This window comes from Carassius auratus, chromosome 30, assembly GCF_003368295.1.
Source record: "Carassius auratus strain Wakin chromosome 30, ASM336829v1, whole genome shotgun sequence".
Taxonomy (NCBI): Eukaryota; Metazoa; Chordata; class Actinopteri; order Cypriniformes; family Cyprinidae; genus Carassius; species Carassius auratus.
In genome coordinates, this window is record NC_039272.1 from 7393360 (window position 1) to 7412733 (window position 19374).

Genomic DNA, 19374 nt, shown 5'->3' on the forward strand with positions numbered 1-19374 from the left:
CATTATTATTATCAATCATTAAATAATTATAATTTAATTATTATATTTAAGTGGCAAATAAGCCAGAGTTTAAATTCTAATGTTAAACAGAAAGCAGAAAAATCAAAGCAAACACAGACATAATTTAGATGTGTTGAATTTGTATGGCAGATTATACTGATACAGAAAACTGTCAAATTCATTGTATGCTACTGCAGAAGGACTATTTGTGTCTCTCTGTTTTTCAAGGGCAGAGCAGCTGGGAGCCCTGGTACATGTTTTAAATCTTTAATTAATAAAAGACAGAAACAAGATGTCATTTGGCTCTGTTTTCAGTTTTTGTTAAAAATCACCATGAAAAATAATGAATGCCATTTAGAAATGAGGATGTTTGACTAGATATAGAAAAGCTGGGCTGTAGTATTGTCACAGTATGTATTGTAGAACCAGGGAGTTGGATGTAAGCAAACAGACACCAAGGAGAAAGCTTGGATAAAAAGCAAGAAATGCCTGTGAAAGTTGACTGTGATCTCCCATGAACCAGATCTGGTATTTCATCTAAAAATAAAACATGCATCAGGGATAGTAATGAAAGCAATTTCCCACAGCACTGTACACATAATAAAATAGATGGATTCATTTATTAACACCACTTGTGTATTTCAATTATCATAACCATTTTTTAGTTAATTCATCTGACTTTTAACTATTTAATGGACATTAAGTTTTATCCTGTGTGTTCCTAAACAACTATATTTGAAAATCCAGATATTGTTGTAAGAAAATTGTATATTCTCAACGGGGAAATATATTTACCGAGTCATATTTTTGAAGAATTTATATATATATATATATATATATATATATATATATATATATATATATATATATATATATATATATATATATATATATATATATATATAAAAAAACGTGAATATTTAACAAAACTAATTTATACAATTAATTAACACACACACACACACACACACACACACACACACACACACAGTTATCAAGACATTGTTACGTCTGTTAAAAAAAAAAAAAAACTATTTGACAATAGGGGCATAATAAAGAATACGTTTAAATAATATTTGTTTGTTTTCCAGTGGAAGATGAATGAGAATTTCCTGAAAAATTGTACTGTACCATATTTAGATATGAGTTTTGAATGTATAGGCTGATGATACCTCATTGCAGATATGTCTTGCAACATAAAAATTTGTGATATAAAAGGAAAAAATTAAACACATCACTCGTAATTTTAAAATGAATGAAACTGAGGCAGAAAAAAGGTACTTTGCCCGTCAGCATTTCAGTTATGAAACCATTCAGATTATGGGTTTCAGCCGGATGGTCTATGGGTCTGTTAATGCTCACCACAAAAGCACTGTTTACACCAGCTCCATCGGTTTAATGTGTGTTTGCTGTTCACACAGCACCTACCGAGCATCTCTTATTACAACACTCAAATTTTCCAATTAGTTTCAAGGTAATGGAGACAACTAATAAGATCACAGTCAATGCACTGAAATGTGATTTGATCAGTAGGAAAATGATAATCATGTTTTAAAAGCTACGTTTCATCTGGGACGACAAAGCAACTAGAAAAGTGCAATAAAACACTTAATTGTGATATAAAGGCAAACATAAGACCATACCACAAGGCATTCACTCCAGTTGTATTTGACGGTTTAAAACATCAGTTAGACAAATGCATACAAAGGTCTTTTGTAAATACAGGATAAGAAGATGTGTTTACTGTGCACAGTGATAATGACCGGGGATGAGCCACTATTTACCCTACACCACTCACTAGTGTGGACACACCTACTCATTCTTCATTACTGCTATTACATGTCAAACAGATCAAGACTATTTGCCAATAGAATACTGCTAGAGGTGCTTCCAGTGATGCTTTTTAACAGCATTTGATTCTCTTAATTGTCTTTCTACAGAAATCATTTCACAAAAATATGAAGATATTATTAAATCCCAAGATAAAGTACATACAATATACTTTAGATAATAAATACAGTATATAGATGATGAGTAATTAACTTAAAATTAAGTAAAATAAACCATATACCGCAATCAAGCAATAAATAACATTAATAACAGAGTCCACATTTCTCATTTCACAATTCTCATCATCTTTTTGAAAACTACAAGAATGTTTTTAGCACTTTATTTATGAATAAAATAATCTAAAACAGTTCAGTTGCAAATATTTCCTATTGTTAATCAAAAGCGAATCAATCATAAGCTGTTCACATATTCAGTAATAAATATGTAAATATGTATTAATAAAAAAATAGCAATACGAATGTTATATAATGTAATAATAAACAAAAGAAAGAGGGTAAAGTCTGAGATTTAAAAATATATTTTATCACTGAATCTCCAACTAGCAATATACCCGCTGATTTCACTCAGTAGCACAATAATATTGTATTAGTTTGAATTTAAAGCCCGGCTCTTCGGTCCTGTGCAGGGTTAACAAAATAACAACACCGGTAGGAAAACGTCACATGTGCTACTTTCACTATTTCCGGTGAAGGGGGCCCTGCAAGAGACTTAAGTCGTCCAAAGAAGTGCCTGATTAAAAAATGTGACTAATACAACGTTGTCGTTTCAAATATACGTAATAATGTGGATATGTACGACAATATGTGTAAATAATAAAAATCTAAATATTACTGTGGCACAACATGTTGTTGTTAGGGAGCTCTTGCTATCATTAAGCCGCACAGGCTGGCAGTGGCAGCTCAGTACTGAGAGTCTGAGCGTGACCTCTATAGCGGTTGAAAACATAGCGGATCCTCGGCTCGATCAGTGGGGTGTTTGTTTAGGTCTTCATTTTATCTGTCAACACAGTAGCGTTACTCTGAAATAACAGCACCGCGAGACAGGCTTATGTGCTCCGTGCCGCTGGATCTCCGCTCAGGGGTCCTCAGAGAGTCAGAGACAGCACTGCAGCATCAGTATGGTGAGTGAGCACACCTTCTGAATGAACCATTACTGACATGTTTTCATTAATGCATACTAAAGACATATAGAGAGGACGTTTTATTTATTTTCCTCGTTCTGCTGATAGATGGCCACTGTTATGTTTCTAGATCGGAGTCATTTCTTTACAGATTGAGCCCATTGCATCCTGTGGGTGTAAAAATATGCGTGGCTTTTAAACAGAAATTAAGAATTATTTAATAATGTAATGCCATTTTAATGGTAATTGTAAGTCCTGGACTCGACGAATATCAAATAATAGTTTTGTTAGCAGGAGGATGTCCTCACCTGGAGCACAGGTGAGCCTTTGACCTCAGAATGCCCTCCACAGGAAGACACCAGGGGGGTCTCCTACCCTCAGAAGAAGCATCAAAATTAACATTTGATCATTATTTTCTCTCTCAGCCTCAAGTAGTTGCAAACCTGTGTGAAATGTATTTCTGACTGTATAAAGAGATGTTATGCTTCGCTCAGCATTAACTCTCAGTGAATGGAAACGGTGCTATGAAAATGAATGGAGACTGTCACAAACATTTTGCATAACATTTCGTTTTATGTTCCACGGTGGAAAGAAAGCCATAAAGGTTTGGCTTAACATAAGGGTGACTAAATGCTGACAGATTTGTCATTTTTAGGTGAACTATCCTGATTTAACTCTTATGGGCCTGTCCCAATTCCCACACTTAAAGTCTTTGCATTTGACTGCGTCTGCTTACATGACATATTTCATGATATATTCGGCCCAAGTGGACATGAAAACTGTAATCTGGGGCAGAGCTGTTGATAACCCAATTGTTTTTACAGAGCATTATTTATGCACTTTGCTTTCAGTACGTTTAGCACTCAGTCCCAGTGAAACAGATGACACAATTTAATGTGGTGCTATTAAAAGTGCGAAAGAGTCATTGCAAAAGTTTTACAAAATACACACGTCATTCTCTACGCCACAGGTTTAAATACCAAATTATACCTAAATAAACCTACACTGAAAGGTTTTCCTTGAAGCCTCGCATTAGAAGTTCCTGATCATGATGACTGATGTGATGCACTTAGCTTTAAATACTGCTGTGTGCTCGCACTTCCTACTCTTGGCCCTATGATTATAACTTCTGTAAAGGCTTCATTAATGTTTAACTCTCAGCAGAACATATAGTTTTGGACCACTGGAGGTGCCACATAGTGGAGATTGTATAATGTATACGGTAATATAGCGAGAAGGTCATGTAATTAATATATCATTTAATAATAACACTATTATATCAGTTTTAGATTGATGTCAGTTTCTTTCACACTAGCATTAACATCTTTGTGCCTGGTTCAGTTATAATCTGCAACATATCACAGCAAACATAGGTAATTGAAGAAAATGAATTGCTAAATCTCAAATTTGGATGTTTTTGAAGAGCTCAAAATCCATAATTTACCAGAGCAATTCTCCTCTTGACCATTATCTCATCTGGTGACTGAGCTTAGACCTGCCGGTTATCTTCAGCGGCCCCCCTCAGAGCTCATTTGGCCCCTGTGCTGTCCAGGTCACTGCCAGTGAGGCAGATAAGTGTCCCATGCTGCTTCAATTACCTCTCCTGCCCCAACCTCTCATGGTGACTTACACTAAAGGATCAAACTTCCCCAGCAAGGGAGGCGGCCCATTTTTTAAGTCATGCTTTTAAGGAGAATGTCCAGGATGTGACACATTTGTGATGATTTTCTTTTTTTTTTTTTTTTTGAGTATACTAGTTTTATCACTCTACCTTCAAGACCCACCCCTAAAATTAAAGGGGGGTGAAATGCTATTTCATGCATACTAAGTTTTTTACACTGTTAAAGAGTTGGATTCCCATGCTAAACATGGACAAAATTCCAAAAATTAAGTTGTACGTTTGAAGGAGTATTTCTGTTCCAAAAATACTCCTTCTGGTTTGTCACAAGTTTCGGAAAGTTCTTTTCGAGTATGGCTCTGTGTGACGTTAGATGGAGCGGAATTTCCTTATAAGGGCACTTCTGCCGGAAGAGCGCGCGCTCCCGTATAGCACAGCACTGAGAGCACAACAGACTTCACTGAGAGCGAGAGCGTCGCGAAATGTCACAAAAGGAGTGTGTTTTTGGTTGCCAGGGCAAGACAACCCTGCACAGATTACCAAAAAAAAAAAAACAGCATTAAGGGACCAGTGGATGGAGTTTATTTTTACAGAGCATCAACGAAGATGCTTGTTTTACAAACAAGGCCCAGTTTGACGCCGGATTTGCACATTGTTTATTTCTTAAGGATAATGCAGTCCCAACGAAAAAGGGTCACGATCGTCTGTTGGAACCGCATGCGGTGAGTAAAACTGCTTTCCTCACGGTAATGTCACAGCTTCCAAACGCTCTCAACGCAAAAGCCTACTGGCGCTCGTGATTCTTTAGCTCCGCCCACACGTCACGCCTCCAGCCGGTCGTGTTTTTCCGGGAAAAATCGGTACAGACCATCTTTCTCTTATGAATATAATAAAACTAAAGACTATTTGGAGTTATGAAGGATGCAGTACTACTCTATAGGTACTCAAGATTAACAGGATATTGAGTGAAAACGAGCATTTCACCCCCCCTTTAACTCCTACTTAAAACCGCTCGTTCTTCATGAAAGAAAATAGTAGAAGGCTAGTCTAAAAACTAGTAAAATAATGTTTTCTAAATAAAATTCAATTTATGTGTCAATACAGTATAATTTATTCATATTAATGATTTTCTTAAGCTCTTTTATCATGTTACTGTCTCTTTTATAAAATTGCGTATTTAAATGAACACTTAATTTCCAGCCTACCAAGAATAACATTCGTTGCTTCAACTTAATAACAATTTTTATTTTTTGGCAGTCTCACTTTCATTCTTCTGGGCCGTATAGTTCCCACTTCCCATGGCAATGGGTTGTCTGTCTGTTTCAGGTGAAGTGAGGGAAACGGTGTAGTCTGGCATCAGCTTGTGTTCTCTCACAGATTCCTGTAACCAACAGTGAGAAGAAGCATTCTGCTGCTTTTCATGTGTTTCAGACCACAGCATTATAGCTTTTGTGTCATTGTGTTGCTCTGCTTCTTTGCCGGTAGTGGCATTTGTGATGGAGTGGTGAAAAGCAGGATAAAATAAATGAAATATAACATTTTAGATTTTATGGCAAGATCTGCTTTAGCACTGCACACCTAGTGAGCTTTTATAGTGAAAGAGATGCTGGGAAACTTAGTGTTTTACTGTGAAGTAAATGGCAGCAGTGCTTAAATATCACAGCTGTTGATCCTGTTTTGGGAATAGTTTGGTATTGTTGAAATGAGTACAGAGAATCTATTTGACTAAGGAAGTTAAGCATTTTCCAGAGATACAGTAAAAAAAAAAAAAAAACAATTCATTGATAATAAACATTTTTGCAGTGATTTTCAGTCGGGGGTGGGGTCCACCACTGGGCCTCTGCAAACTTTAAGGGGGATATATATTTTTGGGGAATATAAGTTGCTTTTTATCATTTGAAATGTGCTGTGACTTGTATTCCAAAGTGATTTGTATAATACAATTAACGTCAAGCATGCCAAATGTGCAAAGCACTCATATTTAAATCTGTGCCAAATGATGGCGGTGCATGAGCCGAAGTTTATTTTTATAACATTACCCACATACCGTAAACTTCATTTTTGCTCGAAATAAATTTGCCATTTATAATAAATGTTGTTTATAATGAATGTCACTATTATTTATGTTTGTTTTATACTTCAATCGTTAATTTCTTTTTCTGTTCTGAATACCGTTGTGAGGGGAAATACATGTTTTATAGTGTTTCATTTTATTAACTGATATTTTATATATATATATTATTTCTGAATGGAATAATAAAATATCAAACCAACTTGTTTTTTCCCCTCATCAATGCAACTTTGAACTGTGTGACTGACATGTAGTCAGGTGCAGCTTATTTTCTAGAAATATTTTAGTCATATTACCATAAATTGTGTTAATTAAAATGAACACATTTGATGTGTTAATTTTGTGCATGCAAAATGCTTTGTTAGGCTATCCCTGAGGTGCTCTTTTGTGCTAGATTTTTCAAGAACATAGGACTATTATATATCACATATCTTGATAATTATTAGGCTCCAAAGTCAACCATGCAAATTTACGTTAGAGCCGAATAGTTCAGATCATTTTCTAGTTTTCTGTCTTGTGACTGAATTGCTGTACAATTTGATTCATGATTCCTGCGTTCCTGAGTGTCACTCCAGCCATGTTGGCATGTAAATTTCTTTTGTGCGAGTTTTGAAATGGCTAGCTAAGCACATAGCAATTTGTGCGGATCAGCGATCATTTGAATGCACGTCACCGTCTCCTCGACATAGGGGCAGGACACTGTGCCTTACACGCCTGGATGCGGAGATTGCCCATTGATGCCAGCAGTCCTCCCACGCTGTAGTTTGATGCTGGGGTGTTTAAGGCAATTACAGAGTTGGTAGGTGATTGACTGGGGAAGGTTATTACCTTTGCTGCACCAAATGCATTGCCCTGTGGACGTTCCACTTTTTTTTCTCAAATCCATGTCTGCAGGAAAATTTCAAGTATTTCGAGTCGTTTTATGCTCATTTTTCCTCACATTTTGCTAGTTTGGTTTCAAAAATCCCATATTCTGGCAATTGAGGTTAGTTGCTGGGTTTGTAGCGGTCTGAATGCTGTTCTGTGCTCTTGCTGCTGCGATCTGAAGGTGTTCTAATATTTCACTCTTTCCCTTCAGGGTGTGATCAGTGTGCAGCTGGTGGTTACCATGGTAATGGCCAGCGTGATTCAGAAGATCATACCCCACTACTCTTTTGCACGATGGCTCCTCTGCAGTGGCAGGTAATGAGGAAGTCCAGCCCACTGTGCCGCTCTGGCATCCCTCTCGATGGTCAGCCCAAAACGCCATCTTAATCTACAAGGCGGCCTTCACAACACAAAGCACAGATCCTGCTCCACTTTGCACACAGCATATCCAGTTTTATTGTTCATATTAAGGGCCCATCAAAAATGCATCATTATGATGTTTCAGTAGTACCAAAGGGTATCATCAAAAAGCTCTAGGACCCAAGAGAACCGCTAACGAAAGTACAAGCCACGCTTGTTTCCCCTCTTAATTAGCGCCATATGTGTTTAGAGTAAACAACTCTTCCAAATGTGCTTTAATAATTCATCTGTGCTTGTTTTTGGCTGTAAAAATAGTTTGGGGAAACTCTGGCTCGAGTGCAGGGCTTGAAGTGTTGCCCAGGAGACTTTCATAATCAAGTTTTCATTAGGAAGTAAACATGAGAACACAACTGAAAGCAGTGCAGTCCTCTCAGGGCTCGTGACAGGCCGCTTTCTAAACAAAGTTGAAGGGGTTGTGGTAAATGTTTGCCACCAAAGATCCACTAATTTTATTACCATCAAACAGCGGTTTAAAGACAGAAACGGTTTACATGGAAAAAAAAATTCTGTGATCATTAACCCTCATTCCACATCAGTATGCCTTCAGTGAAACATAAAAGGAGAAATCCAGAAAGCTGGAGTTACTTCCATGGAGTTACAGTGAATTCAGACGAAAGCTTTCAACCTTTAAAAAAGAAAAAAAGGTCACAAAGGCACCATGAAAGAATTATGAAAGTGGTCCGTGCGATGGAAGTCAATAGGTTGACTCGCATGTTGTTTTAGACCCATTTGACTTTCATTGTATGGATAAAAACATTCTTCAGAATATCTTTTCTATCTGTTCTGAGGAAGAAAGTCAGTCATACAGGTGTGAAACTCCATGACTGAGAGTAAATAATATCAGATAAAACATTTCAGGTGCATATTTCCTTTTATATTAAGCAGTACTACCTTTTTCAGTGTAGGTAATAAAAAGAAATGTTTCCTAATCAGCACATCAGAATGATTTCTGAAGGATCATGTGCCACTGAAGACTGGAGTAAAGGCTGCTGAAAATATATACTTAAAAAGAAGACAGCAATAATATTTAATAATAAATCAGTTGTATTTTTGATCAAATAAATTCACAGTGCTGAATAAAAGATACTTTTTTTAGAAACCCCGAAGTCTTGAACAGTACTGTATGTATGTATGTATAGGTTTTCTGTGATGGTAATATACTTCTTCTTGTCTTTTCAGTTTGCGCTGGTACCAGCACCCCACAGAAGATGAGCTGAGGACTTTAGCTGGAAAACAGCAGAAAGGAGGCAAGAGCAAGAAGGACAGGTAGAACACAGCGGCACTGTTGATGTGCTTCTAAATTTGTGCGTAGTTTGTGTATCAAAGAACATGTTGTGGATTTCACAACATGGTCAAAATCAAGCAGCTTTTGTTGCCCATATTCTGCAGTGGACTATGCATACAATGCTAATTCCCTGAGAAGGTAGACTAGCCTGTGTCTAGCAGCTTAGTTTTGACTGTCAACTCTATTATAGCAACCTCCTGTTCTCAGACAAAAGCCCATTTTTGCTCAGCAGGGAGCTCTTGGGCCATTTGGTCAGGCAGGTATGCTGCAATCCAGAGCAGGGAGACTAGCATGCCCACAGTGCTTTTGTGCTGAACACTGACCTTTGTAAACAACAGAGACCCCGAGGAGCAGTCCAAGAATCTCAGGTTCAGATGAGAAAGCTTGCATACCAGACCCGTTCACGCTAAGGCCTCTGCCCCTGTCCAATATCCCACCGTTCCCAGCGGAGCCCGACATTCATTTCTCTATTCTTTGTCATGCAGACAGCTTTAGAGTTGGGTGGAAATATGTTTGATTTGAACGTTGTGTGGATTTAGCTCTTTATTTTTTTTCTCAGTGGCGAGGAGGGCTCCTCTAATCCCCAGTAAAATGTGCAAACTCTGGTGTTTGGTTTCCAATAGAGACCGAGCCCTCAGTTAGGACTGTGAAATATCTGCTGTCCCGTGGGCAAAGCTGCAGATCCCACACGTTGACACCTGCTTCTCAGTTAGCTTCTTTTGCTTTCATTCATCAGTAAATGAAATTTGTATCGATTTAGCTTCAGTGTTCATATTTAAAGGCCCTGAAAGTTCAAACGATCAAAAGTGACTGTAAAGACTTTTAGCTTTTTATTTGGAATTTCGATTCATCAAATAATCCTGATAACCAATGTCTGATGGTTTCATGGTCTTAAGCATTACAACTCTTTTCAACGATAGTAATAAATGTTTCTTAATCAGCAAATCAGTATATAATATGACTGTATATAATATGGCAAATCAGGAATAAATATGATTGTTATTACTATATAGTTTTAATGAAATAAACACAGCCTTGTTAAGAATTAGAAACTTAAAAAAAAACATTTTTAAAAAATCTTATAGTTTGAGTACTAATGTATAAGTAACACTCCTAATGAGGAGAATGTATTATTGTTTGACCACTTTATTATATTACATTTGATTTGATGATACTCAGTGATGCCAATATATGGTTTCCTTTTTCTTTATGTAAAATACATTTCTGTTTAGGGTCAAACTATTGTAAAAGGTTGTAATTCTGAAAACATAAAGTGTTATCAATTTGTATTGCAACACTTCACAAATTATTTCAATATGATAATTTGATGTTTAAGTGTTCTCACTAAAATAAAAGTTTAAAGGACACTATTTCCGTTGTTCTCCAGGTTAGTCGCAGCTGATTCATTGCTAATTCATTGTAGCCTATATTGTAGTATCATTTATTTGTTCAAGTGAAGAGTAAGTAGTCAACATGACAACTCATTTTTTTTGTAGTGTAATTGACTTAAACCGTGACATCCCATGCAACTTATAGCTGAATATTAATTAAATAAATTAAACTAAAGTGTCTTTTAAAATGTAACCTGGGAGCGTCTGAACTTCTCACCCTGAAGATGACATCCCACTTCACATAACAATCTGAATTCACACGGCCAGGAAGGGAATATGAGTCATGTGACAGATTGCATTATGTGATGAGGTTAACTTAAATGCCATAGAAGCCCCACCATCCTACAACTGAAGCCACTTACAAGAAGAGTGCTGAAACATCATAAATGAATGGACCGAGGAGTCCAGTTGCTTCTGAATAAATTCTGTCTTATCTGGGCAGCAGAAGATGATAATGGCTAGTTCTTGAAATGGCATCTGTTATCATTTTGAAAGTATATATATATATATATATATATATATATATATATATATATATATATATATATATATATATATATATATAATAAAATATGCAAATTATTCTTATTTATGTTTGGCCTAGATATGTTTGAGTAATGTGCTTTGGAAGATGTGCTTTCTAATAATAAAACTGTTGTATTTGTATATTCTGTTATGTTCAAAAGCATTAATAAAAAGCTACTTTAATACAATTTATGCAACACTCCTGGCACGTGAATGGAGAAAATAGCACTCTAGCACTCAATTTGAGTTTTGGGCCCAGAATGTCCTTGGTAATTTGGGCATGTGTGTATTTCAGTTTAGGCTAATCTGTGTTTCATTGTTCACGATGACATGGGTTATGTTCACATTGCTTCTCAGGAAGTACAATGGGCACTTGGAGAACAAGCCGATGACTATTCCCAAAGACATCGACCTTCAGCTGGAGACTAAATGCATCGCAGAAGTGGACACACTCGGTAACTCACTGGTTGACATCATATGAAACTTAATGAATCCTTGAGCTTCAAGGATCTTCTTACTAAGTGTGGTTCCTACATCATCTCTCTCTTTTTTTTTTTGGTCTAGCTCTGCATTATTTTCCTGAGTTCCAGTGGCTGGTGGACTTCACGGTGGCTGCCACTGTGGTGTATCTCATCACCGAGCTCTACTTCTGTGTGGCAGAGCCAAGTGGAGAGATGAACATCAGTGTGGTGTGGAGCCTGCTGGTCTTGGCCTTTGTCATGTATCCCTTTATAATTTGAAATACTGAAATACTCTGAGAAATATTATTTCTTTCATATTTCATTGCAAATAAATCGTATTGTTATTAGCATAGTTGACAAATAACTGAAATTTAAAACTGATGTATAATGTCATTCAGTAATTTGGGGTCAGTAAGAAAAACTATTGTTTAAAATTGTGATAATATTTAACAATATTACAGTTTTACTGTATCTTAGATCAATTAAATCAAAAGTCTCGGTGAGTGTAAAAGACTTCTTTCAAAAAAGAAAAAAAGAAATCATAAAAAACTACAGACCTCAAATTGTAAATGTAATTAGACCAAGTATTATTTTTAGTTTGTCGCATTTTAGCCTTCTAAATAAATCTAAAATATAAGTAATATAAATTATTAATAATAATCAAGTAATATTTTAATAGTTCTGTTATTTTTAGAATACTTAATTTAAAATACTTAAATATGCCATATAGTTAACATGAAATCATGACGTCTGCATTTTCTGAAGGAATATTAGTGATATTATTTGTGAAAATATTAACAAGTTAACATTAGCATGCAGCTATTAGGGTGATTTGAGGTTAGCCACCATAATGTAACACATAGTTGCTTTTTTTAATTCGCTAGTCACAAATATGAGCATTTATAAGAGAAACGTTAGCAAACACCATTAGTGAGCTTACAGAGCTGTTTGATATTTTAACAGATCTACAGTAGGATCCTTAAAGTACTTTATTCAGTAACGTGCCCATATTCCCTAAATGTTAAAACAGCCTTTATATCAGACATCCATTGTGGAGATGCTCAATTTTCACAGTCTCTGTGTAGGGACATTCTAGCCATGAGTGATGAAAGCTGCACCTGTTGCCTTTTACCTGCTACTTTCCCCTTCTAGTGCCTGACCAAATCACACACATTAACCCCAACACAGTCCACAGAGATCAATCTCCCTGCGCTCGCCACTGCCCTTTACCTAGCTCAGCCTGCCACCCAAGATTGGAGGCCCAATTTTCACGACCCACCGGACTGATTTGCCTGGGGAAAAAAAGAGAGGAAGGAAGGAAGGTGCCTGGTAGGGTGATGAAGATGATGACGATGATGATAGGTCTATATGTGTGCAAATGGCTGAATGTGGACAGGAAGGAGCCATTTTTGCCTGATCTCAGTGGAAAGTGTGTGGTGGGGAAAATAGCCTTGTCAAAGTGATGGTCACTGAAACGTTTCCTCAGATGGCCGTCCGCTTGCCTTGCAGATTTGCACGTCATAGCCACAAGTTGAATGATGGACCCTAGACCAGTATAATCAAAACGGGCACACACAGGCATCGGAACACAGAGGCACAGCTAGACATTTTCTCTCTGCATTTGGCATATTTTTTTATTTTCAAATTTGTTGTTTGTCAATTGTCACCTTACGGAAATTAGCTTTGTGACACTAAATAGGAGACATGTAAGCCAGGAATCAATCAATCAGATTAGATTAGAATCCAACCAGCTTCAGTAGTACAGACAGGCTGTATGTGGGATCCATGAGAATAATGCCAGTTAAAGGAAAATTCTGGTGAAATCCAATTTAGGGTCTATATGTTGTTCTAGTGTGTCAAAAAAATGGGGCAAGTGTATAAGTTATTATAATCTAAAATATTTCCTCAATTACTCATTACAGTTATTTTTGTCTAGCAGTTTGGTCTAATGTGCCCTTTGTGAATATGTTCCTTAGCTTCATTTTCTCTCAGGAAGATCCTTTTCTCCCTCACGGCTCACTACTTCAGACTAGAGGAGGGCGGTGAGCGTTCCCTCTGTATCACCTTCGCCGCCTTCTTCTTTGTGAAAGCTATGGCTATTCTTATTGTCACAGAGAACTACCTGGAATTTGGCCTTGAGACAGGTATAGTAGTGTCAAGTTGCTTTCTCTTGTTTTTACAGTATGTAATAAACCAATACTTTTTTATAGTCTGAAATGAACACATTCTGGTAGAAATATTTAATACCAGCTACATTCATTGGCTGTTTTCCTTTGCATGTTTGTATCGCATCAGTCACAGTCCCAAGCACCAGCCAGTCTCACAAGAAAAACGTGGGGAAGATATTTGTTCCTTATGTTTTTGTTCGGGATGTCGCTTAACCCCAGGAATGTGTGGCCACATTCAGAAAAGAAAAGAAAAGCTTTTAGCTGCCTAGTTAAATTTCTGACAAAATTGTCCACTAAAGTAGAAACTTGTTAGGCAGTGCATGACAGTCGCTGTGCTTTTATGTTGCAGACCACTTTCGTCTTTTTGATTTGAATCACTTATTGTTAGCGAGGGTCAGGCTGTTATTCTTGCGTTATGATTTAGACCATGCATTAGGCGCTGGAGTATGTTGCAATTTAAAAAAAAAAAAAGATTTTTCTATTCTATTTTCTAGCCATAGACCCTGTAACCAGGGCCCAAAATCAAGACTATGACTATGACCAGGAGTTTGTAATATTGACAAAAAAAAGTATGATTTTGAAATTGATATGATATGATGAAATTGATTTTGTCAACAACAATAACTAGACAATAGTTTGCTGAGTGTGTTTCTGTGCTGGTATCTTAGCCCTGTCATGGACCGCTGACTCCCAAAGCATTTTATATTCTTTATATTGTGCATGAGTGACAAAAATGACCTTTTTCATTATGAGGTGATATTTGACTTAAACTGATTTCCTTGAAGTGATCTTATTGTATTGTATACCGGGGTGTCCAGTCCTGCTCCGGAAGGGCCAGTGTCCTGCAGAGTTTAGTTCCAACCCCTAGAAACGTCCAGGCTAAACTCTGCAGGACACTGTGACCCTCCAGGATCAGGTATGGATTCCCCTTTTTTTTTATAACCTAATTAGATGTATGCATCATCTTTTATGTCAAACTCTTAACATTTAATCAATAAATTCAGTTAGAATAACCAGACAGTGGGGGATGGCCCTGTATAAAATGAATTTCATGTGTGTTGTAACAGCATTGCAATGCACTCTCAATGTGTGTTTTTGTTTTATTTATTTATTTTATTATAGACTGCATGTATCACACACCCCAACTATGTCCAATTTATTTGCATGTCCTCATTTTTCTCCTTTTCATAGGCTTTGCCAATTTTTCTGAAAGTGCCGTGCAGTTTCTGGAGAACCAAGGCCTCGAGTCTCAGTAAGTATTATGGCTGGTAGTAGAGGTAGACCCATGGTAGATGTCTCTATGGGTTGGGATTAAAGCGTGTATGTGATGGCTTGTGCTCTCTTCCTCTGTCTCTACAGGGGCCCTATATCCAAGCTGACCTTTAAACTGATCCTGGCTCTGCTCTGCGCTCTCATTGGAGCCTTTCTCACCTTCCCTGGCCTGCGATTGGCCCAGATGCATATTGATGCCCTCACAATAAACAACTGCAAAGTCACACAGTAAATGTTTCAGAAAATCAAATTCATTATGTCTCATTTTCATAATAACTATTATATCGAAACTTTTAGTAGTCACTTTAAACGCTTGAATTGTGGGTATTTCTTTGACTTTACAGTTTGACAGTGTGTTACTTTTTTTATTTATTTAACCACTTAGCACTATTTCCATGTTAATTCATGTGGACCATCAGTGTCTGACTATATCCCTGCTAAATTAACAGATTAGTATGGACCTGGTCTACATTTTCAGCAAGCATTGGGCTCTAGGGTAACTGTGTTACAAAAGAGGGGTTAAGCATTACACATCTCACATAGCTAATCCTCTTCAGCGTGGCCATCTCACCATACCTGCTCTCATGACACTATGGGGCTTAGATTTAGACATCTTTTAGGCCTGGATTACTGCTATGCTTCTTGTACAGCTGAAATGATATATTTAAAGCAGTGACACTTTATGATAGTTGATGTTTACTGCTCCACTGATACTGATGTTACCTTATCTAATTGGTTGTTTTTATGTGTCCATCCCTCAGGACCTTGCTACATATCAACTTCTTGGCCCCCTTAATCATGGTACTGCTATGGGTGAAGCCCATAACAAAGGATTACATAATAAATCCCACATTTGGGAAAGATAGTGTGCCTTTGTGAGTATCTTTATACAGTTCTGTTTTGCATTACTAGTTTATGTTGAATTGTTATTAAACTTGTTTTAAATTTCTTTAAGAGCATCTGCACTTGAGCAAATGCACTTTAAAGTCAACATTAGCAACATTAGCGCTGATTATTTCCTTAATACTAGTGCTGTCAAGCGATTAATCGCGATATGTGTGTGTGTACTGTGTATATTTATTATTTATATATAGACACGCACATACAGTATATATTTTGAAAATATTAATGTCTATATTTTTATTCATACTATATAATTTATATTATATTTAAAAATATTTGATATATAAACAGCATGTTTTTTTCTGAAATATATACATGCATGTGTTTGTATTTATATTTACATAATACAGTACACACCAATATAATATGTAAACAGAAACTTTTATTTTGGATGCAATTAATCGCTATTAATTGTTTGACCGCACTAGTAAATAGTAAATAATAGTAAATAATCAGCGCTAATTATAGATTAATCTTTTGACAGCACTACTTAATACGTGTTCCTGGACTTATTGTGTATGTGATTATTTATCGGAACACAATATTCAAGTTAAAATAAATAAATGGCCTTGTTTGACTTTGTGAAGGGTTGACTAATGTTAATAAATAGCGATACACACTTACTGGTAACAAATTCGTATAATCTCAATCATATGTTTTTGTATTATCTGCTTACACCACACTGAGAGTTAGGTTGAGAGATACACTGCAGAATTTTTTCTACAATTGTGTGTTTTAATTTGTGTGTTTTCACGTTTTGGTCATAAATTGTCCTCAAAAGTTGTTGCTGTTGAGATTTATGGAAGGGAAGTAATCATCGGGCAATCCACTACAAACTCTCATTTGAGTTCCATTTTTGTGTGTGTTACCCGTTCCACCCTATATTTGTTAAACTCATAAATGCAGTAGTAAAATGGTTTGTGATTGCCATTTTATGCTGACTTAAAGGGATTTTTTTTTTTTTTTTAAGTGAGACATTTTAAATTCTCATCAAGTCACAACTTGGGTTTGGGCTGATGTCACCCGTTCATCTGTTTTCAGGATGTCTGAGAAGACATACGACACATTGCGTCTGTGGGTGATCCTGCTTCTGTGTGTGTTGAGACTCGCCATGATGCGGCATCATCTCCAGGCCTACCTTAACCTGGCCCAGAAGGGCGTCTTGCAGATGAAGAAGGAAGCGGGACGCATTAGTACAGTGGACCTCCAAAAGATGGTGTGTAGACTCTTATCACTACCTTGTTCTTACAGATGTGTCATCACATTAATATGCAAGTTATTGTGATGCATACAAAGCCATCTTCTAAGCCTGATATCCCATCTATCCCAGGTGTCCCATCTTTATAGGTTGTTCTTGTGATTTCTTTCTTCTTTGATCTAATTCTGGTTAATAAATGCACTCAGGGACCCTCTTGTGGCGTCTACTCTTGGCGCCTACATTACAGTGTCGACATTCCTCAAAGGTGGAAATATGTCGGTATGAAAAAGGACTGCGTGGCTTTGTTGCCCTCAAAGCTCTAAAATGAGGAGGCTATTTGAGTTTAGCGGAGCGCAAGGATCAAAACCCACAGCACTCCACAGCTGGAGCTGAGGAAAAGAGCCTGTTTGATGTTCCAAGCCATAAGTGAGACTCACAAATGGCTGTAGAGTCGCAGGGGTGTCTGGTCTTACATCTGCTCCAGAATCATACGCTTGCAGCTGTACTTAAGCTCCCAGCGATGGTTTCAGCCAGTCTGTTTGATGAGCTGCTCTCCTGCCAAGCTGCTTGTTTTGAACCAAATTTGCCTAAATGTTTTAACTGCAAATTTGTTTTTTCCTCACGCAGGTCGCCCGAGTCTTTTACTACCTGTGTGTAATAGCTCTTCAGTACGTTGCACCTCTGGTGATGCTGTTGCACACTACTTTGCTGCTAAAGACTTTAGGTGAGTGCACTAAGGTTCTTTTCGACACGTTCTCAATTGCCCCGGTAGGGTTTCTCAAATTTTTCAGACTCTTGTTTTAACCCCCAGGTGGATACTCGTGGGTGATTTACCCTGAAGAGAATTTGCCGTGTCTGTCAAATGAGGACTCGAGCCCTGCGGAGGTGGGGCAAGACATAATGCAGGCCTCTCAAAGTGTGGCCCAGCTGTCGATGGCTCTCGGGGGGCTGAGGACGGTTTTCTCCCCCTTGCTTTTTCGAGGGCTCCTGTCCTTCTTCACTTGGTGGATTGCTGCGTGCCTGTTCTCCACCTCTCTCTTCGGCCTCTTCTACCACCAGTATCTGATGGCTGCATAGCATCGTGAAGGGCTTGTTCGACTGAACTGTGCGACACGAGGCCCTGGAACGTTCCCCTTTTTCTCCAACCATATCAGCTGGGTTCCTCCGTGGACACGTTATTTTAACCTAGCCAATACACAAACAGCGACGGTAACAATTCAATCATTGTGACATTCAAAAGCATCAACGGACAGAGGATGGCGTCTGCAAGAGACCTCAGAATAATGCTGATTTTAAAGGGGATGGCGTCTTTGAACCACCAGAAGGTTGAAAGCGAGGGATCACTCATGGTCGTTGACATTCTGCTTTTTTGTTTTTTTCTTCAGAGTTTAAATGATGCTAATGAATGACTGTTTTTAAATAGTGTTTTAAAGTTGTTTCACTTCTCCAAAGTAGAAAGGGGCTTCTGCTTTAGGGGAGGTTTTCATTGCTGATCCGTGAAGGAAGAGGAGAAATGTTTTAGTAAAGCTTGGAGAGTGTAGTGAGGGGACTGATCAAGGAGAACAGTGTGTGTTGAAGGTATATTTATTTGTCCATTTCAGAGGGACTGAAGTCAGCCTTCTCACGTTTGACTGTAGAAGACTGAGAGATAATTTAAGTGTGCGTGCGTGTGTGAGAGTGTTAACATCAGTGCCTGCAGGCTCCCAGTGACCCCTGCTGCTGGTGAGTAAATCTAAAAAGGGCATTTTGATCAAGTATAAAAGCGAACTCAAAAAACTCCGCTCTTCTGATACCCTTCCCTGTCATTTAACCGGTCGGATGTTTCACTTTGAATTTGGGTCCAGTGACATCAAACGCGTCCTGTAAGCGTGCTCCGTGTTTCTGTATGGAGTCTATTGATTTTCTGTAATGCATCAAAGAACAGGATTGGATTTGTTTCATGTGAAGGTGCCAAGTATGCTTGTACTCTCCTGTGAGTGTGTACAGTACTTCCTGGTGGAAATCAGAAGCACACATGCTGAGGTACAGTACGAGCCGAAGCAGAACATGCAGCTCGATCACAAAGAAACGTCTACGAGGTCCACTTTAATATTGTGAGTTTTTTGGCACTACAACTACAAAAAAAAAAATCTACACGGGCATATCTGAAGTATTTTTTTAGTTTTTAGTGTTAACCTACTGTAAAAGTCTTACTCTCTTCTTCCATTTGGAGCTTTTGGAAGGT

At 37.6% G+C, this 19374-nt stretch overlaps 1 protein-coding gene across 1 annotated transcript; it reads left to right on the forward strand.

Annotated features, from left to right (window-relative positions):
• Positions 1–2749: 2749 nt before the first annotated feature.
• Positions 2750–19291, forward strand: LOC113049051 (transmembrane protein 161B). Its single transcript, XM_026211081.1, has 12 exons — positions 2750–2971; positions 7739–7842; positions 9127–9213; positions 11506–11603; positions 11713–11869; positions 13602–13753; positions 14969–15029; positions 15137–15277; positions 15811–15924; positions 16994–17168; positions 17778–17874; positions 17962–19291. Exons 1-12 carry the CDS (start codon positions 2969–2971, stop codon positions 18225–18227), a joined length of 1455 nt encoding a protein of 484 aa, XP_026066866.1. The 5' UTR covers positions 2750–2968; the 3' UTR covers positions 18228–19291.
• Positions 19292–19374: the final 83 nt, after the last annotated feature.

Coding starts and splice junctions, on each gene's coding strand:
- LOC113049051 (XM_026211081.1), top strand. Junction 11,870..13,601: donor CTGGTCTTGGCCTTTGTCAT/GTATCCCTTTAT, acceptor ATTTTCTCTCAG/GAAGATCCTTTTCTCCCTCA. Junction 17,875..17,961: donor TTTGCTGCTAAAGACTTTAG/GTGAGTGCACTA, acceptor TTTAACCCCCAG/GTGGATACTCGTGGGTGATT.